General features: G+C 36.9%; 2 protein-coding genes and 2 pseudogenes across 2 annotated transcripts; 1 reads left to right on the top strand and 3 right to left on the bottom strand.

Annotated features, from left to right (window-relative positions):
• Positions 1-503: 503 nt before the first annotated feature.
• On the bottom strand, positions 504-5,411 carry LOC107881680 (putative LRR receptor-like serine/threonine-protein kinase At3g47570; annotated as a pseudogene).
• A 2,313-nt stretch (positions 5,412-7,724) lies between these two features.
• LOC148914851 (putative LRR receptor-like serine/threonine-protein kinase At3g47570) lies at positions 7,725-9,879 on the bottom strand. The gene is made up of 2 exons (XM_089043620.1): positions 8,463-9,879; positions 7,725-8,303 (listed from the first exon to the last, which is right to left on the bottom strand). Exons 1-2 carry the CDS (start codon positions 8,950-8,952, stop codon positions 7,858-7,860), a joined length of 936 nt encoding a protein of 311 aa, XP_088899746.1. The 5' UTR covers positions 8,953-9,879; the 3' UTR covers positions 7,725-7,857.
• Positions 9,554-10,538, bottom strand: LOC148914852 (receptor-like protein 39; annotated as a pseudogene).
• A 6,702-nt stretch (positions 10,539-17,240) lies between these two features.
• On the top strand, positions 17,241-19,359 carry LOC148914853 (uncharacterized). The gene is made up of 4 exons (XM_089042221.1): positions 17,241-17,392; positions 17,957-18,056; positions 18,144-18,739; positions 18,831-19,359. Exons 2-4 carry the CDS (start codon positions 17,999-18,001, stop codon positions 19,038-19,040), a joined length of 864 nt encoding a protein of 287 aa, XP_088898347.1. The 5' UTR covers positions 17,241-17,392; positions 17,957-17,998; the 3' UTR covers positions 19,041-19,359.
• Positions 19,360-22,183: the final 2,824 nt, after the last annotated feature.

Below are 22,183 nucleotides of genomic sequence, written 5' to 3' on the forward strand. Positions count from 1 at the left end.
TTGCATTCCCTTTTCATGTGTCCAAACTTCGTACAAAAGAAACATTTCAATCCAGTTGGTTTTCCTTTTTTTTTTTTTTTTTGGGTACTGTCTTGGTCTTTCTTTTCTCCAAAAACTATCTTTTTATCCTTGTTCTACTTGCCACGATAGTCTTGAACTATGTTCATAGCTTTCTGACCTCTCTCCATTATGATGTTGTGCTCTTCTTGAACACTAATGGTTATAAGATCATCCAAAGTCCAACTTTTCTTCTGAGCCATATATGAACTCTTGAGAGTTTTGAACTCCTTTGGAAGTAAGTTCAAGGAAAAATGCACCATCATGTCATCATCTATAGTCATGTTTAGTTCCTTCAGTTTGTGTGCAACGTCTGCCATGTTCATTATGTGAGCTTTCACACAACCTCGCTCATCATACTTCATCTCAATTAATTTGTCCAACAAGGTACTTTTCTCTTCTTTCTCAGTTTCTTTGAATTTTAGACCAATGGCAGCAAGGAATTCTTATGCATTTTCTGATCTTGGAACGCTACCTCTCAAGGATGGTGTCATGGTTCTAAGCATAATCAATATAGCCATCTTGTTAGCCTTTTCCCATTTTTCATATCTCCTTTTGACATCTGTAGTCGCATTTGCAGCAGGTTCCTCAAGCGTATCCCACTTTAGAGCAATGTCATAGTCCATTAGCCCTAGTGAAATTTCCAACTCTTCTTTCCACTTCGGATAGTTTGATCTAGTCAAGATTTCGATGGAGTTGTAACTTGAAGCACTCACTGTAATTTTAAAGAAAACATAAATAAAACATCCCCAAAATCTTTAACTAAACATTATTGATTTGCACATGTGGGTTACAAGTCAACATGTTCCATAGTACTTAGAACAACAGATTTGTATGAGCAATCTTGAAACAAGGAGCATCCCCACGTCTGTGGATAGAGGAATATTCATTGTTTGTTCATACAATCTGTTTTCCATATTGTTCCATTATAAACAACCCTTCTTGCACGATTCACATCTGTGGATAGAGAATTGTATAAGAAAGGTTGAGTGCAATGCAATTTTGATACAAAAAACTTTGAATGAAGAATCTTTTGTACCAGTTGAGTTGCTATGGCTCACTCAATTGATCCAAAATCCTCCCCAAACATTGATCATTAGTCTTTCAAGCATGATTTAAGCAGGAAACTTTATGCTTATCTCTTACCTTATCAAATAAGATATGCAATGTATAATAATCAAAATATGCATTCTATAATGACTGGTGTTTTCTTTAAACTATATCATACTGTAACATATGTATTAAACCATATTTTTTTCATGCGAGCCTTCATTTATTTTACTTGTAATTAGGTTAAGAACATACAACCTAATGCTCTGATACCACATGTAAGTCTTAATAGCTTTAGATGAACTAAACACATACCTTGATCAGACATGATGTTCACAGGAAATTGTCTTGTTATTCTGCTGTAAAGAAGTCTTCTCTACTATACGGCTCTTTATCTCTCTCTAGATGGGGTGAGAATAATATTGAGTGTGTATTTAGCCGATAGCACAAGAACATCCTTTATAGGCTTCGCTTAAGACTCCTCCTCATCAAAGACATCTTAAGCTTTCCTTAAGCCAACAAAATTATTAGGTGTTTCAATCCACATGAAATTAGGAAACCTAAAGCACTTTGTATTTAATAGAAACAGTCACTTATACAAAGTCTAAAAGATAGATAAATTATGTATTCCTAATTGGCATAGAACTATATATATATCCTCAAGTGATCAGAAGACCATCTCAGTATTTGATTTGGAATGCAAATTCTTACATCCGCTACACCAAAGGCATGGTCAGGCAACGCTGCGTTAGTGAATTGGTGAATACTTAGACCATATCTAAACTTGTCATCCGTAGGTCTTTTTCCAGTGAACATTTCTAGCAACAATATTCCATAGCTATAAATATCTCCCAGTATGAAAATTTGGCCTCCCATGCCATACTCTACCATTATATAGATATACGTATATTAAAGTGTCACTATGATCGGTGCATAATTACATATCATTTTGTACCCTTCTAACTTATAATTTGGTTATGTTTTTGAGTTAAACTTGTGCTTTTAATCTCTTTTATCTTTGTTTTAGTGTATTAAGCTTTAGGACTCATTTAATGCATTTTGGAGTCAAGTTAGCTCAACAATTGTGTCTACAGATCAGTCAAATTCACGGATTATACTATACTTGCTCAGGAAGAACCAGATAATGATCCATATATCATTGGAAAGATGCGGAAGTCTAGTTTCTAGAACATTTTACAGTTTATGATTCCGAGTCTTCTAAAGGAAGTTATGCAAGTTTTGGCAGTTTAAGGTCAAAATCAATGGCATCTGCGTTACTGGGCCAAAAATGGCATTTGAAGATCTTTCCAATTTTTCCTTGAGCTGGACTGCATATGGATGGAAAGATAAGACAAAAGACTTCAAGATCTATATTTTTCCAAGAATTGTATGAATGGAGGAATGAGCCCAAAAGAATACTGCAATGCATTGTCATGCATGACATATGCATATGAGGTGTTATTGATTGTGGGAAAGTTAGGTGAAGCAGATTCAATACTTATAATTGGAGTGAAGTTTTGCAGTAGCCAAAGGAAATAAAAGAAGATGAGGTGGGAGCTGCAACACTAAGCCTAAAGACAAGAGGAATTGTTTTCAAATGCAATTGTGTGTTAGGTGAAGTGAGTGTGATTAATAAACTCAATTGTATAATTCAGATTTTCACTTCCCCTAGGCCTATAAATAGTGAGGTTCTCCAAGCTTGTAAACACACCCCAAGGGGGGGAGCTCTCAAACACTTCTCTAGAGCTCCCCTCCATTCTCTCAATTATTGTAACAAAATTCTTTTGCTAAATTTTTCTTTAAGTTTTTCTGAGTTCTTCTTTATTTTTCATTGTAATGTAAATTCTTTTCTTAAGTATTCAAGTTTGATTAGTCACCAAGGTTCAATTATGGTTCTTGTTCTTATTCATTATGCTTATAAGTTAATATGCTAGGTTGAATGATTGATCACCATTAAGGCTTGCATGTTAGCTATCTTGGTTTGAATTAAGAGTAGTCACCATGCTTTAATTCGAATTGAACTATGAATAGGAAGAGTGTGTATAGAATTCGACAATCGGGATTAGATACATACTTGGTTGTTTAAAATGTTCTTCTATGCTTAATGGATTCCTGATGCTTAATTTTAGGTTAGACAACAGATGATCAAATTAGGGAATTAGGAATACAAGGTTAGAGACAAACACACCATGGCTTAATCATACTTTAGCTAAAATCAATCCGTTAATCTAAATTGAACTTAGGAACTTATTTGCTTGAGTTAGTTATTTTCTTTCTTTCTTGTTTTCAATCCTTGTACTTTTCACAATCATCTTAAATCTTGTTTCTATTTCTGTTTTGTACAGGGAATCAAATTGAATCAATCTATCATCAATCCTTATGGGATCGACCTCGCACTTACATATGCTATACTACCAAACGGCTTGTGCACTTGCGAGATCACAAGTTGAGGATGCAGCTGAATCCATTTTGGCGTAGCTGATCTGACGACAACACATTATCAAATGACTAGAGATTAGATCTTATTTGGAAATGTTCTCATATTTATACTTCTTTTCCAGGAAAAGAACAGAAGGAATTATTATCTTTTCAATAAGGACTTAAGTTGGCTTAGTAATAAGTCTTTAGGAAGAAAATAAATGAGAAACATAGAAACTCGTACCAGGAGGAATATAGCTATGGAACCGTTTAACCCAGTTGACATATTGTTTGACTTTGCGAGGGATCATTTGATGTTTCCAAAAGGAACCTTGCTAAACCAAAGTCACCAACATGGGCTACCATATCCTCATCAAGAAGAACATTGCTTGGCTTTAGATCACAATGAACGATGGCTGTTTCACAATGGTAATGGAGATAATCTAAAGCAGAAGCAACATCAATAGAAATGTTCAATCTTTGGATAACACCCAATCTCTTAATTTGACATTGCTCCTCGTTACAACTTCAAAATTATCGTGTCCACATTAACCTTGTTAAAAGTATGGAACGCTTAAGTCTAGATTTAGTATAGTAGTCATAGAAATTTTTATGGAGGAAAAAGTTTTGAAAAAAGGTTTAGAGAAAGTTGTGATCATTAGAGGATCATCTTTTTATTGTTTGTTTGGGTGAACATTAGTCATTGCCCTGTCACGAGCAATGAGATGAAGTTCTCTCATATGTGGAGCAAAATTCATGGAGACCCTAAACCCTAAACCCTCTTGGATACAACCATGAGTCTAGACTTCCATTATCCACGTACGCAAAAACTAGACTTCTGAACTCATTACCCAAATTATCGATGTTTGAGCAGTCAGTTAGGATCTTTAGAAGATTATGATGCCTTATACTTCTTAAAGCTTTGCATTCATCAATGGAACTCTTGAAAGATCCTTGTTGTTGAAGGTTTAATACCTTAACAACAACTATTGTTCCGATGGAGCAAATATTTTCGTCTCCAATTATAGTATGCCACGTGAAAAGAAGAATATCCCTTAAATTAATTAATTGAACCAATTTATTTGGTCAATTAATTAATAGGGATAATATCTTTATTATAATATATTATCTTTATTTAAAAAGATAATATCATTAATTTAGATATTATCTAATAAGGAGATATAATCATCATCAACTTAAGAGATTTGAATCCCAATCAAATCCCTAATGGACTCAATATCTACAATTTGGGGAAAGAATAAACTCCTTCCTAATAAGAGTTTTATTCTCTATGAAACCATAGCCTCCGAGGCTCCTATAAATAGATGGCTTCATTCATCATTTAAGGTACTTCAAAACCTAATTCTACAACTCGAGAAAATACTTGAAATTCTCAATCTCTCTCTCTCCCTAGCCGCGGCGACGCCACTACCGCTGGCCACACCATTCTCTTTTCTCCATATTTTACATACATAGCTCTGGCCGGCACACATGGCTCCAGCCACTCGGTTCTCATCCTAGAGAAATCTATGTACCCTTTTTTAGCTATTGTTTCACCTAGAATTCAATCAAACTAACTTAGGCATCGGAGGGTCTATGGCCAACACCCCCAGGTGTGATCTATTTACTCCAGTCTTTTTTACAGGAATTGAGGAAGAGAGAGAGGGAAGATCAAAGGTTGAAGAATCACAAAGCGAATATACTCCCGCGAGATTATTTGCACAAACAGTTCCATCACTAGGGATTACTCCTTTGTAAACAAAACCAAAACTTCCTGAACCAATCAAGTTGTCCACAGAGAATCCATTAGTCAATTCAAGGAGTTCAGAGTAAGAGATACCTGATTTCCAATCCTTATAAGAACGTGAAGTTATTGGTCCACTCATGACGTTTTCACCTTTGAATATATAGCAATGGAACATGACAGAGCAATTATGAATGCAAATGCAAGGATGACTGCTTTTCGGGAAAATGGTCTTTGAGTGAATGGGGCTTTACTGTTAAACCACACGCACTTATCAAGGGAGAAGAATCTGAAACGGATTCTTCTTAATCACAATAGTTGACTTGCTCTCCAAATATTTTGTAATTACTTCCATGCAAGGCTTTTACTATTTATATCTTTATTGTGCAATTATAATATTGTAATATTTACACAAAGTTGAACCCTCATGGCCTCTCAATCTTCCTCCTCCTCTCTTCCTGGTCCCCACTCCTTCCATTTCATCAAGCTCAGTGACACCAAGTACCTTCTCTAGCTCCGACAAATAAAACCTTTTCTCATTGGCTGAGGATTGTGGAAATATGTTGATGGCTCCTTCTCAACCTTCTCTCTTTCTGCCCCTACTCACACCTTCTCCTAACCAAAAGCACCTGATCTTCCTCAACCTAATCTTGCTTATGAAACATGGTTTCAACAAGACCAACTCATTGTCAGTTACCTCACCAGCACTCTATCTGAATCAGTGTTGTCTCTCACCATTGGCTGCAACTCCTCAAAAGCAATTTGCGAACCAAACAGGCCCTAGGTGTGCATATGAGCCAACAATTCAAGAAATGTGGTTTTATGAATCAATTGAGTCAAATATTAATTTCTAAATTTATGTGCTTAAATTTAGGTTGTAATTTAATCATAAATTTTTACATTGGGTTGTAATTTTAAGATTATATGTTGTCATTGAATGTATGTTTAGTTGTTTGTTGCAATTGTGATTTTATGTTGTGATTGTATGTTTGGATTATGATTATGTGTTTAGATTGACTTGAATGTGAAGATAAAATATTTGATAGGTAAAATATGAATTCTTGACTCAAATTTGCCTTGCTTGCTATAAAAAAACTCAAGGAAAAAAAAAACCATTTGGTCCTAGCTGAGAATTAGAACTAAGGCTCCGTTTGAAATTGTTTTTTATAGCCAAAAACCTGCTTCTAAAAATAAAATATTCCGATTATTTTAAAAGCAGTGGTATTTTGACAGAACTTTTAAAAGCAAGCTTTGGGTTACTTTTCAAAGTTGCTTTCAAAAGAAGCAAAAATGAACTTTTAATGAATTTTTTTAATTCCCAAAATACCATAATTCATTTTAAAAAATGACACCACCTCCACTTCCACATCCAACTCCACCACTTGCACCACCACATTCACTACCTCCACAACCACTGCCACCACCACCACCACATCCTTCTCCTCCTCATCCTCCGCCACCGCCACCACAACCACCACCTCCTCCACCACCTTTACCACCTCCTCCTTCTCCTCCACCACCACCACCACCACCTCCTCCTCCAAAACCTCCACATCCACTACCACCTCCACAACCAACACCACAACCATCACCATGCTACCACTACCACCACCACCACCACCTCCACAATCGCCATCCACCACCACCACCACCACCACCACCACCACCACTACTACCACAGCCACCAACTTCACCTTCATCACCACCATTACCTCCACTCCATCACTACTACTACCACCACATGATTAGTACATAACACTTTTAACATCATGTCTATTTTAGTCATTATTCACAGTTACAACAATTTTATATTAAAATTTACCAAACGGTTTTGACACTGCTTTTTATACTAACAGCACTTTAAAATTATTGTTTACCAAACATGGAGCTGCTTTACTTTACAGCTATTTATTTTCAAAGCACAGTAGAAGCAACTTTTTTTAAAAGTAACAACAATCCCAAACTGGGCCTAAATCGGACCTCTTTATATTAGAATTAGTTCGGTTTTGTAGCACAATTTTACTAACAATCGAAATGAAAGCGAACCGTATTTTTTAGTTACGCTTTTGGTTCTACTTCTAAGTGCAATCCGTACCGAACCTTATCTTAACCACCCTTAAGTAATAAAATAATAAGAGCTATTAAAATAGAAATGAAATTGCCGATTTCACCTATGTGTCTTCTCTCACTTACTTTAAAATATATATATATATATATACATATATAAACGATAGTCTAAATGATACTAATTTACGTGGAGAGGGACTTGAACTTGGGTGCAAGAGAGATGGTTCGCTGCCCTGGCTTAACCCACATTTGGCCCCCTCATTGGTCTGCCTGGGTTGAGTGAGTGGGCAAGTCCACGATTATGACGAGCTCATTGCCTGGTCAGTGTTCTGCCCCCTTCTCTATTTGTTTCCTTGCTGTAGTGTCCGAGTGTCACTGTACCTCCAGATTTTGTGCAAAAATGAAATTGTTTTTGTGTTATCATATATATCAATGTATTTGCAAAAGCAGAGCATGTGCTAATAATAGCCTCGGCAAAATATTACATAAAACTAATTTCTTTTACATTGCAATCATCATCATCATCTTCTTCTTCTTGTTAAATTGAGATATGAGCCCCGGACTGCATTCATTTTGTTGACGACAACATCCATAAGCATCCGCTCTGTCGATGATACGGCAGAGCATGAGATCCCTATTTGCATCACTGAAGCCACGCATTCCTCCAATCTTTTTACTTTGTCTGGGCCGGGATCCTTACATCTCGCCATGGGTCCTTTTTGTATGTCAATTTCATATTTGTGGTCGTGTTCATCATCATCCTCCTCGTCATCTGTTTCAAGCAGCAACGAAGGCTCAACTATGTCCATGGCATGGTCAGGCAAAGCCATGGCTGTGAATTGGTGAATGCTTAAACCATCTTTGAACATGTCATCGGTTGGTCTTTTTCCTGTGAACATTTCTAGCAACAGTATCCCATAGCTGTAAATATCTCCCATTATGGAAACTTGGCTTCCCATGCCATACTCTGCATGTCAATGCATACATTAGGATGTTGTAGTTGATGGACCTTTAGAATTTATCTTAGATATTTCAAAATTTTCTGATACTTCTTGTCCAGTAAAAAAAGAGTCAGCAATCTTTTTTATCAAAAAGTTAATAGGAAGTGAGGATTTTAAATTTATACCTGGAGGAATGTAGCCTATGGAACCCTTTAGCCCAACAGACATGGTTTGAATTTTGGTGGGATCATTTGATGCTTGTAAGAGGAACCTTGCTAAACCAAAGTCACCAACATGGGCTACCATATCTTCATCAAGAAGAACATTGCTTGGCTTTAGATCACAATGAACAATGGCCGTTTCACAGTGGTGGTGCAGATAATCTAGTGCAGAAGCAACATCAATTGCGATACTGAGTCTTTGGATAAGGCTTAATCTCTTAGGCTGAGATTGCTCGTCATCTCTTGGATGAAGCCACTGGTCTAGACTTCCATTTTCCATGAACTCCAAAACTAGACTTTTGAAGTCATTGCCCTGATTATCAATACTGGAGCAGACGGTTACAATCTTGAGAAGATTACGATGCCTTATACTTCTTAACACTTTGCATTCACCAATGAAACTCTTGGAAGCTCCTTCTTGTTGAAGGTTTAATACCTTAACAGCGACTACCATTCCATCATTAGGGAGTACTCCTTTGTAAACAGAACCGAAACTTCCCGAGCCAATCAGATTGTCCACAGAGAACCCATCAGTTGCTTGAAAGAGTTGAGAGTATAAAACACCTGATTTCCAATCCGTATAAGAATGCGAAGTGACTAGTCTATCTTTTGACTTTTTCACATATGAACAAGCAGCAAAGGAGCATGACAGAGCAATTAAAAATGCTAGTGCACAAGTTATAGGGATGAATACTTTCGGGGCAAGTAATCCTCGGGGTGAATGGCGCTTTTTGCTAGAGCATGCAGGAAGAAGAAATTCTGGAATTCCACCACATAGCCTATTATTTCCAAGGATTGAGACACCACTTGCATTTGAAAAGATCCCTTCTCTAGGCAATTCACCCTCAAAATTGTTATGAGAAAGATTGAGATGCTTAAGAGATCCAAGATTTCCTAGAAATTCTGGAATTTTCCCTGATAAGTTATTACGCGAAATGTCTACTTCTTCCAAGCCTCTTAAATTTTCTAGTGTTTGAGGAATTGATCCTTCAAGTTTATTACCTTGCAAATGAAGACGCTCCAAACTAATACAACTGCCGAGGGTTCCTGGGATTTCACCTGATAACTTGTTTTCCTGAAATATCTAACTCCCCAATATTTTTCAGATCACCCACTTCAGATGGTAGTGAACCAGTCAAAAAATTGTTAGATATGGATAAAGAAATTGAAAGGGATGAAAGCCCAATAACCTCTTTAGGAATGGTGCCATTTAGATTGTTACTTGAAAGGTTAAGTATCTGTAGATTTTTGCAGTTCCCGAAACTTGGTGGTATACTTCCCCAAAACTTATTCTCTTCCATGAAGAGCCTTGTCAATGAAGTCAAGTTACCTAGGGAGGATGGAACTGGCCCAGAAAATTGGTTAACATTCAACCATAAACCCTGAAACTTCGGAAGTTTCCCGATTACATCAGGGACACTACCACCCAAATAGTTCTTCTAGTCCAAGACTGATCAAGTTTATAAGATTTCCAATGCCGTTAGGGATGCTTCCATGTATCAAATTGGTCCCCAAAGTAAGCTTTTTTAGTTGGGTAGAAAGGTTGGCGATTGATGCTGGCAATTCTCCTCCAAAATGATTACCCCTAAGACCCAACACCTCAAGACTAGTACAATTAGCTAGGAAACTGAGAAAATTCAGGTCACCAGTTTTCCCACTTCCTAGTCTATTTTGATCAAAGTTGAGTCTAACTAAGCTCTGCAAAGTTGCAAGATTTTCAGCGGGGATTGGCCCAGTGAGACCATTTTCTGGAAAATCAAGCACTTGAAGTCTCGAAGCATTGGACAATGACAGAGGAACAGTTCCAGTGAACTTGTTGACCCCACCGGCAAATACTTCAAGATTAGGAAGAGTAATTCCCATATTAGGTGGTAGCTCTCCATGCAGCTGGTTTAAAGTAACAGTGAAGTAGTATATGGATGAAATATTATAGAGTGAAGTAGGGATCATACCAGACAGATTATTATCCCAGAGTACAAATCTTCTCAAGTTTGTTAGACGCCCAAGTTCATTGGGTATGCTTCCTTGAAAATTGTTGATAGCAAGGCACAAAAATTTCCAAAGATGAAGTTTCCTATCCAATGTGGGATAGTTCCAGTGAGATTGTTAATACCAAGACCTAGAGCTAACTAAATTCAACAATGAACTGAGTTGGTTAGGAATTGACCCAAAAAGCTTATTGGAACGAAGATCGAGTACGCTTAGTTGCATACAGTGAGATACATTAGATGGAATTTTCCCACCAAAGGAATTGAAAGACAGGTTGAGATGTTGCAGGCTCAGTAGTCGACCGATTTGTTGAGGAATTTCACCATGAAAGCTGTTGTTCATCAGGTTGATTCCAGTAAGATAAGTAAGATTTCCCAAAGAAGGAGATAAGGAACCTACCAATTTTTGAGCTTCCAGGTTCAAAACGATGACCCTTGTCGTGGCAGGGTTGCACGTAACGCCTACCCAACTGCAGAGATCAATGGAATCGTTCCATGAGCTCATGATATGGAAGAGGATCTTGAGTTATTCTTTTCTTGAAGTCTAGCAATGCCAGGCGATCAGATTCATTTCCAGAAGTGGATAGTGTTGCAGATTGCAGACATGTGGTCCACCATAAAAAAAGGAAAATCTAAACAAAATCTGGCTAGAATGAGTTTGTGAGTGTTCCATCTTGTTCTGAATGCAAAGTTTATGCATGGAGAAAATCAGAAACCAAGTCTCATATAGATGAAAGTATAAATTTCTTATCTATACAGAGCCAAAGGGTTTGTTGCAGGATCACACAAATAGTAAACTATTAATTACGGATGGTCCCAGAAATAATCAATTTATTATAGTGATATGGTTGAATGCTGTCTCAATTACAAGAGGACTCTGTCTCTTCATTATTGGAATGGTAATGTACAGCTTGTTTGAATTTCATTATGGAGCTGAGATTTTTAGGTTGGGGAGCTATTATTAGTCTCAGCAGGCCCAACCATTGTGGTCCAAAATATTAAATTCATCATCATGGAGAATTAGTTTTCTAGTTGTTAAACTAGATGTAGCTTGAATTATTGGTTTTTCTCTCATGTATTCTTGGTGTGGATTGCTTATCCACGTTTCTGTACAGTTTTCTGCTGTGAAATAAAATTTCGTCTTTTCGTTCGAAAAAGAAAATGAGCAAAAATGTTGATTGCATGACCGCAAACACTTGAGAAATATGAATGGAGAGAAATCTATTGTGGTGATTTGGTTCAATGAAGTCTTCAGTCTTAATTTTGATTATGTAGATGATATTTTAGTGGTGGGGAAGCAACCACTGCTGTCCAATTTTAATTTCATTATGGAGAAAAGATTGTCTGGAATTGGAAAGCACAAAGGCTTGTTACTCGAATGTGACTCTTGCTGGTTCCTATTAGAATATAGAGGAATGCTAAGCCATGGCGTGAATTGGTGATTGCTTAGACCATCTTTGAGCATGTCATCGGATCGGTTGGTCTTTTTCCGCTGAATATTTCTAGCTAACAGTATCCCATAGCTATAAACATCTCCCCGTGTGGAAACTTGGTCTCCCATGCCATACTTTCAAGGGCGGCCCTGGGGACAAGAAAGCAAGGCGACCCCTAGGACCCTAAATTGGGAGGGCTTCAATTTATATAATTCATTTATATACATACTATACTATGACATAAAAAAGAATTTGTCAATGAGGGTTGGTTTAGTTGGTAAGGATCCGATGTACTATGTTGCCCCGTCTCGAGGTTGAGTCTTCATTGGCACTAATGATGAGAGTAACCAATCTCTTCCAAAACTTTTACAAACCAAAATAATAATAAAACAATTTATATCTAAAATTTATATTAGACCCAATTATTAAATCCAAAATTAAGAAGAGCCCAACTCAAAAAATTCCCATTAAAAAAAGAAAAATAACTAAAAGGACAGCATTGACATTGTATACCACAGCATTGACATTGTATACCGTCGTCTATTCAACAAAATTTGACATTTGAAAAAGGACAACATTGACATGTATTGTGTAGCCCCATCTAGTAAAAGGACAACATTGACATTGTATACCGACTATTAAACAAAATTTGACATTCAAAAAGGACAGCAATTGACATGTACTGTGTAGCCCCATCTAGTAAAAGGACAACATTGGCATTGTATACCGTCTATTAAACAAAATTTGACATTCGAAAAAGGACAACATTGACATGTACTGTGTAGCCCCATCTAGTAAAAGGACAGCCTTGACATTGTATACCGTCTATTAAACAAAATTTGACATTTGAAAAAGGACAGCAATTGACATGTACTGTGTAGCCCCTTCTAGTAAAAGGACAGCTATTAAACAAAATTTGACATTTGAAAGAGGACAGCAATTGACATGTATTGTGTAGCCCCATCTAGTATAAGGACAACATTGGCATTGTATACCATCTAGTAAATAAAGAGGACTTTCTTAAAGCATTTCCAGCGTTGCACCTTAGCCCAGGCAAGAGGGGGCCTAGGCCCACAAATGCACTTCTAGCATGCAAATGCAGCCCAAACAAGACGTGGGGGCCACCAATCTAGGCAAGGCTCAAGGCAAAATTAGCCCGTTCTCCTGCTTGAGGGTTGTGACGTTAGTGCACAAATTCAAATTTTTCTTGGAGACTGCGCGCGTCAAGCACGCCAATAGTAAAAAAAATTCAAAATTTCATCACTGATGCCAACCTGGCAGCCCTACTTTCCCTCATGGATAGAAGCCACGTGGAGCTTCCTATGATGTCCAATCCATTCTTTCTACTCCAATCCAATGGTTGCCAATTTTTGGAGCAAATTGCTATCAACGACAGACTAAGAATTGAGAGAGACATGAAATGAGATGAGGCTAACAAGACAAGAGATGAAGCATTTGCAAATGAAATGGAGTATGCACACAAACAAGACATAGACAAGAAAGATCGGAAACCATGGCCAAGAATATGAGCTATATGTCTCTTGAAACAAAGTCATTTTGGAAGCAAGAACGAAGGGATGTTACGAGAAGAAGGCTTTTCCATGACAATGGACCTAGCAACATGAATTGGTTAAATGATGAAAACCATTAGGTTGTATTGATAGAGTTGCCATTTCTTAATTAGTTGTATTGCTTGTCTTTTATTGAATTAGTGTCATTTCTTAATTAGTTGTATTAGTTGTATTTTTATTGAATTAGTTGTATTTTTTGTCTTTTATATAAAGAAAGCATTCAATAATATAACTATTTATTTAAAACATTGCATACATCAAAACAAAGCATAATTCATTACAAAACACAAAGAAAGCATAATTCAAAACAAAACACAAACAAAACATAATTCAAAACTAAGCATTAAACTTGACTTCATTGACCGTGATTGTCTTTCAACACCCATAAGTACTCAATCAAGTCAACTTGACGTCTTTCGTGAACATAAGAAGATTGTATTTATGTACAACGGTCAATCATACGGATGTTGTAACGATAGTCCCTAATTAATGGTTGGTGCTCCAGTGGTTGTCCATTTGCTCCTTCAGGTCGTTCATAAATTCTTGTCAATGTCGTGTTTATGGGATCAGATTTGAACATCTATGGTTCATCATAATCATACTCATCCTCCACAAGCATGTTATAGAGGATGATGCGCGTCATCATAATACTTCAAAGCATCTCTTCATCAAACATACAAGCAGCCCCCCTAATGATTGCCCACCGAGCTTGGAGGATACCAAAACACCTTTTCACATCTTTCCTACAACACTCTTAATAGGCAACAAAATAAGTTTTCTTCTCCGATTGGCGATGAGGAATTGTTTTGACGAATGTCGTCCATCTCGGGTAAATTTCGTCTGCTAAGTAGTACCCACATAAGAGATGGTATTATTGATTTCATACGTGATATGAGGGGCTTGACCTCTGAATGCATCGTTGAACATCGGGGACTGACCGAGCATGTTAAGGTCAGTTTGAGATCCTCCAACTCCGAAAAAGGTATGCCAAACCCAGGTATTGAAAGATGCAATGGCTTCTAGAATGATACTTTTTTAGCCATTCCTATTCCCATAATTTCCACACCAGGAAATTGGGCAATTCTTCCACTACCAGTGCATGCAGTCGATGCTTCCAATCATGCCTGTGAAACCTCAAGCCTCGACTTTTTGTAAAAGCCTGTAGAGGTCCCTAGGCGTATGTTTGTAGAGTTAATCCCTCGTGTAGATAGTTTCGATTACATCACAGAATCTGACCAAGCTCTCTAGGATAGTGGATTTCCCCATCCTAGCAATCTCTTCCACCTAGTCTGCAGATGCACCAAATACAAGCATTCCTAAAGAAGTTGTAAGTTTTTGCTCTGAAAACGACCCAAAATCCTTAGTACATCATACTCGAACGAAGTATCGTCATAATTGTAAACATTATGTATGATTTTATTGAACAGTTGGGGTTGAATTCTATATCGCCCTCGAAAATCAAAACTAGAGTACAACGAATTTGGGATAAAGTAATCGTCCAATAGATTCTTACCCCTAGACTGCCTACATCTATCCACGTTTAGGCCACGGCCGGGTTGTGAACCACGGTGGTGTTGGCTTGATTGATCAAGCATACCCATTACCATGACAACTTGATCATCATCTGATTCCCACTCCCTTTCTTCTTCAGCTCGTTTGTGCATTATTTCTTCATTTTCTCACTCGGCCCTCTCCAACAATGTCCTCGTGTAAGACATTGAAAGTAGAATGTGTTTTGTAAAATCTGAAAAATGAAAGGATAGAGAGGATATGGATGATTGCTATGAGTTGAGGTTGTGGTTTTATAGAGGGATTTAGAAGATAAAGATGACACGTGGCACAATTGTAGTAACTGAAAATCTTATCTGAAATCTGAGATGTGAATTTTATAATAAATATAGACATGTGGCAATCGAAAATCTTATCCAAAAATTTTATTCGAAAATCTTGTCCGAAAATTTTATCCGAAATATGAGAGTGAATTTTATAATAAATATTGACACCTGGCAATCGAAAATCTTATCCAAATTAATCGTTTAAGTACAAAAAATAAAATTAATTTAAAGTGAATAGCAATTGCCTTTTGTCATGGCAATAGGTTGGAAACCTAACTTGCCTTTTATAAGAGCTGGCACTATTCACATAAATAATAACTTGCCTTCCCTTGCCCTTTGCCATAACAAATGGGTAGAAATGTTCTTAACATAGTATAGAAAATGCACTGGTGCTCTTTATACCTAATTTTTTTTAGCATTTCTAACAAAAAAATTTAATTGCCACTGAATTAATCAAATATACCACATTAGACTTTGAATATGAGTAAATAGTTAATGTCAGTTATTTTGTGTCAACTTGCATTATTTAATTACCTGACTATTTTAAACGATTTGGACTTTTAATATTCTCCATATATGACTAACTAATACAACTACACCTCAATTTAGATAATACACATTTAATTATAAAGTTAGGGAAAAAAACACGCATGAAACATCATACACTTTCATCTTCTTCTCCCTATGGTTCTCCTATGCAAGAGGCACCAGTCAGCGGTTGAGCGGGTTGACTCTCACTTCATCGCCATCAACGAAGTCCAAGTTCGTGAAATTGCAATTCCATGGGCTGGTAGGGTTTGCATACCCAGTTGAAGGGAGAAGACCCCAGGATAAAGGGAACACCACAAAGTCAATTCTACAATCAATGGATATTTCTCCACCTCTCGAGGGAGATTTTAACAAGTCCAAGTTCGGCTATGACGTTCTCTCCTTTCAACAAGTCCGTTGTTTGTTGCTTTCATCATTTTTCTTCATTTTGATTTAAAGTTTTATACTTTCTTCATTTTTTAAGTTTTATGTTCGTTTATTTATATGCAAATTAATATATGACTTGTTTGTTGGGTTGGGTTGCTGTAGATGTCAGAGCAATTCAACCAGGATTTGACTCTATTTGGTAAAATCTCAACTGGCCATTTCTATAATGCATTTGAGTTTACAAGAGGATGGCAAAAGGACGGTGTCAACACAAAAACCATCAGAAAATAAGTTTTTTTTAAAAAAAAAAAAATATCAAAATGTGAATTTTTTTCTTCATCAATAAACATCCCAAGTTCTACGATTATGATAATGAGTTAGTTGATGTAATCTTGTCTTATAGATTTTGGCAAAAATAAAAATAAAATAAAAATCTTATCATTTATCTATACTAGCCCATTACGCATGTGCCAATTGGTTTTCTTTTTTCTTTTTTATTTTATTTTTAGAATTAAGAAAAGATAACATGGGTAGTTATGTTCAATAAAAGTAGGATCTATTATATGATTTTATTTTTAATTTTAATATTAAAAAATGTGAATTTACCATGTTATCCTCATTTCATTAATAACACCAAACATTTTATAATATTATGGATAAATCGTCAGTACTATTCGGAGCCGATTAATACTATCCAATATAATTTAGTCAGTACAATTCAACATTCCAAACAAACCCTATATATACATGGGAATTTAAACTTGCGTGCAATATGACGGGCAACTACCCTAACCCACATTTGCTTATCAATGTCTTTTTATATCAATTTAATCATAAAATCTTTGATCAATGGGTGAATAAATCATCAGTCGCGTAATATGACCTTTTTTTAAGTCTGAACTATTTATTTATTTTTAAAACAAGTTCAGATGTGAAAGATAAAGATAAAATGCCATTTTGGTAATTACGTGTTTTAAAAAAGGAGCGTAGTGTAAAGTCATATAAAGTAACCGTTGAACCCCATTCATCATCTATCGTTTATTTTGAACTGAGCCAGACTAAGAACCAACTTTGCAGCATCTGACCAGTTTTAGAGAATTCGCGTTGTATTCCAAATCGCAAGATATCGACCGCTTACTTGAAACACTTTTGGTGAGTTTTCCCACATTCTTTAGAAATCTGTATGATTTAATCTAATTCGTTTATTAGGGTTTAGGTTTGAATTATAATTTGGGAAATTTTTTTGAATTGTAATTTGAATTGTGGTTCTTAATCTCCTAATTGTTTCGGTTTCAAGGAAAAAAGGAGATATAATTTTCCATAGACTCGGTGTTACAGAACTTTTCTGGGATTTGGATTTGGATTTGGATTTGGTGTTCTTGTTTTTCAAATATTTGCACAGTAAAAAAAGAATTTGAATTTAAGATTCAGATGGTACCCATTAGAAATGATTGAAAATGATGGTGAATGGTGATGAGGGATACATATTAGCGATGCAAATAAATAAGAATTTGGTGTTTTTTTTCAATTGCCATTTGAGGTTCGTAATTTTCTAAGATCTTGGATTCTGGATAGTATTTCTTTCACTTCAGTTTAAGTGTTCAATTAGTTTTAGAATTCTGGATATGTATTTCTTTATCTAAGGCCACATCTTGTACGGAAGTTGGTGATGTGAGGGATTGTTCTAAGTGTTTTTATTTTCCTTTGTTTCTGCAGTTAGCAGAAAATTAAATCGAAAAGTGGGTACAGAAAACAACAATGGCATCACAAGTTGGTCGTGTGATTCACGATCAGAATCTTAATGCCCAATCTAATGGTACTTCTCAAGCCTACCAATTATTTTCTTTCTTGCCTAAAATTCTTGTTGGCTATTTTGGTGTAACCCTTATAACATGTATCACAGGTGCTTCTGTTGTGGGAAAGGCTGATACAGTTAAAACACAAAGGAAAGGAGGCCTTGGTGGAAAGAAATCGCTCGGTGATTTATCCAATTCCAGGAAGCCTGCATTCAATCAGGTATCGAAAAAGCAGCATTCCAAGAATTTTGCAACAGGAGCTTCAATTGTGGGAAAGGGTGATGTTTTAAAAACACAAATGAGAGGGCTTGGTGGAAGGAAACCGCTTGGTGACATATCGAATTCGGGGAAGCCTGTTCTCTCCCAGGCATCAAAAAAGCAGCCATCCAAGAATTTTCCTGTCGTTGAGGAAGTGACCAGCCTTCCTAAAATCGTTCATGATGCGAGCACTAGGAAAGGTGTTTTTAAAGCCTCAGAGAAAGTGCAGACCCATAGTAGGAATACGCTATCTCACATTTCAAACTCAGTGAAACCAAATCTGCAGAAGAACCAAAGCATGAAGCTAAAGGTTATGGCAGAAGAACCTCTTTGTCCTAGTGCTATTGCAGAGGAGGGGTTCTTACACAATCATCAAGAATGCATCAAAGCACAGAACAAGGCCATGGACTTGGATCAACTTCTGATGAATTTCAGTGAACTTAAGGCAAGTCTTAATTTCCTTTTTCTTCATTTTCTGAAGTCATTTTGTCGGTTTGGATTTCCTAACAATGTGGTTTTTTGGTCTTTGTTTTCAGCCGGAGAGTCCCTTAAGGTGCAAAAAGTCGGAAGAGATGTCTGAAAATCTTGACCCTCCACCTCCTGCATTTGAATCACCAAAATACTACACTGCATATGAGGATTTTGATGAGCTCTCTGACAAGTTTGACTATCCACCAATTGACTATACTGATTTCCCTTGGATTTCAGAGGACTGTGATTTCAAGTTGATGTCTCCAAATCACTGATTCCCCTGAATTTCCAGACTGTGCTCTATGAAATGCTGCATATGCAGTTCAAGAGAATCAATGAATGTTTTGTAAATTTTGGTTGTTCCATCCATCAACTTAAAATCAATGAATGTTAATTGTGTAGAACTCTGTTTGTAGTGTCGCTTGGTTTCTTTTGGCTTTTTTGTTAACTGAGTATTTGAATGTTCATAACTGCTTGTTCCAAAACTTGAAATTGATATAGTCAGTCTTTCTGCTTGTTCCATGAATTTTGGAATTGCCATATGTATTGTCATTATATATAAAATGCCAATTAGATCCTTATTTTTGGACGCTATACCTAATTTAATGGTTTCCTCTTCTAATTCACATATAGCACAATAATTCTCCACCCGCACTCCCCATCGAAGTAAATTATATATAACATTTAAGTTTATTTGGTACATTTAAATGCCAAATACCTCGCCAAACCTTCTAGCCATCGTCTCCGGTACTTGTCATACCCTAGTTGCCATTCCTCTGCATATCGTACTGGTATCCTGACTTGGCCGCATATAATCCCTTCTTGGAAAAGTGCCAAATCAAACGGTCAGGACACCCCATCTTACTAATTGGCATCCCCAAAATCATGGAAGCCTCACGTTTGTCAAACATCACTTTAACCTTCACAGCATTCCACTGATGTGTGTCTTGATCAATTAAGCTACCCACTCTATCTTCTGCATCACCTCTATAGGACAGGGTACAAAAAGGGTGTAGAATCGGCAACCAAGGATGCTCTCGGATTCTAACTGAAGTACCGAGCCCCACCGGCTAATGTAAACCACCTTTAAGCAGGGCCGTCCCGAGGTTTTGAGGGCCCTGTGCGAAACTTAAATTGGGGCCTCACATAAACTTATACGAAAATACTATAAATAAAAATTTGTCATAACTTAATGTCATAAACAATTTTTTTATAACTAAAAGTCACCATCAATAAACATGTAATGACAATCAGAAATCCAATTCATAAAAATTTAAATGTTTTCATTTGATAAAGTTAAATATTAGTATGTTTGGTACAAATATAAGCTCCTTGTGCCCCTAAAAGGTCCCTTGCTGCCTCCAATAGGCAATTTGTGTTTAATAGGAAAAAAAATTAGCAATCACAAATTAAAGAGTTGTTGCACACAAATGTCATTAACAAATTAGATTATATTGCATTAAACACAAAAGCAACAACAAAAACATACATGACTATCCAAAAATCAATCACATTGTATTTGTTGTCTTTATTTGAATAATTAAAACTATTACGAGAGCTTTTTCCTCAAAAGAAAAAAAAACAGAACTAGTACAATACTAATGTCTGAAAATTGATCTTCTTGAATTTTTAAAAGAGAAATCATTAATCAAATGTTCATAATCGAGTTTTTCAAGAAAGATATATATTCCTGGTGGTTAGCTTCGATGTTTCCCTTTTTTTTTTTTTTTTTTTAAAGGTGTTTCTGTTTTTTTTTTAAAATAATAATAATTATGTACAACTTGTTGTTATAATGCCAAAAAAATATGTAAAAAGGCAAATAGCTAACTTCAATAAGAATCGAACTTGGGCGCCTCTTTTAAGTGGAAACACACTGGGAAGCCAACTCCACCACAGACGCTTTTGTGCAGATACTTAGCACGCTGTTGAGGCCCAAAACTCCACGGTTTGGCCCAAATAAATTCTCGGCCCAATGCGGTACCTTATCGAGAAGAAACCTGATTTGGGCACGCGGAAGTTCATCATATGCACTTGTACACATACCACGCCAAGCGACACGCCACGCCAAGCAAGGAATTATTATTCCGCACCTAATCACGCCACAAGCTTAAGTGGGCCCAAGTCACGCAAGATGCATGGGGCTTGCTTGAGTGGATTGTGGTATGAATGGTAATAAGTTGTCATGAGGCCCATTGATGAGCCGAGAAATGGAGGTTTCGGGTTGCTTGGGAGCCTCAGAACCCAAGCCCATTTCTTAAGCCCAAACATGTGGGTGAGCACAAAGAGAAAATATCCCAACCAAAATAGCCTATTGACTGAACCAAAAGCCCCAACACCTCAAGCCAAACCTTGTTGAGGTTAGCCCATTTATTTTGACAAACCAACCCATTATCTTAGAAGGCCCATACAATTAGAAAAGAGAAGAAGCCAAAGCATCAGCTCCTTGCTGAAAAAACATAGCCACGTAGGGAGCAAGATGTACACATATGCAGAGCTGCTGGAAGGCTCCAACATATGGGAAGGAACAATTTCCAAGCACAAAACACCCAAAGAACCAAGGGATATTAACGTGCAAGGTGCCAGGAAGAGAAGCACCCTTCGAACCAAAGATACATATCCTAATTCATTCCCCATCGGACTGCCATGAAAAAGGAAAGAAAGAAAAGAAGGAGATGGTGGAATGGAAGACTCCCCTAAAAAACCATTTGGAAAGGGGGCCTTAAGCTCCCAAAATTCATGATTTTGTTTAAATAGATAGAGGAAATTTCACCAAGATAGAAAAGTCAAGGGAGGAGATGAGAAAGGAATGAAAAGCTTGGCCAAGTTGGGAAGAAACCATTAGGGTTTCTTGGGAAAGGATAGTTTCCCGCAGCTATAAAATGAGGCCTCTTCTACCCAACAAAACCAACTTAGATTTAGAGAGCAAGCTTTCTCTCTTACTTGCAAAAACCCAGCAATTTCATGCACTATTCACCCTTGTTCTCCATTTTCCTCTTCTGGCAGACCACTTTCACATATGTCAGAAGCTTTGTCAAGCTACCAGAAGAACATTGTTCTTTCTTTCTCTCTCCTAGCCAAATCAGCCTGCAAACCTCTTCTTCCTCACCTTAAACACTCCCATTTCTCCCTAGGAAGCTATATTTTCCTCTTTGGTGCTAAACTTATGCTGATTTTGCTTCCATGCCACAAGTTTCTCATGTCAAGCTAGAAATTTATCTGTAAGCATCAAGAAATCATCTGTAAGCAGCCATTATTTCCGTTGGTGAAGGTAACCAGAATGCTTCCCAAGGCTCTACTCTCTTTCGAAACGCTTTTGGGGCTTGATTTTCAAACTCAGGCTCAATGGGCAATTTCTTCCATTTTGCTCTTTATGGCAGCCCAGACCCATAATACCTGCCGGAAGAAAAAGCCCTATAGT

The sequence above is a fragment of the Prunus mume genome, linkage group LG8 (assembly GCF_029339155.1).
Source record: "Prunus mume cultivar Tortuosa linkage group LG8, ASM2933915v1, whole genome shotgun sequence".
In the NCBI taxonomy this organism is placed as follows: domain Eukaryota; kingdom Viridiplantae; phylum Streptophyta; class Magnoliopsida; order Rosales; family Rosaceae; genus Prunus; species Prunus mume.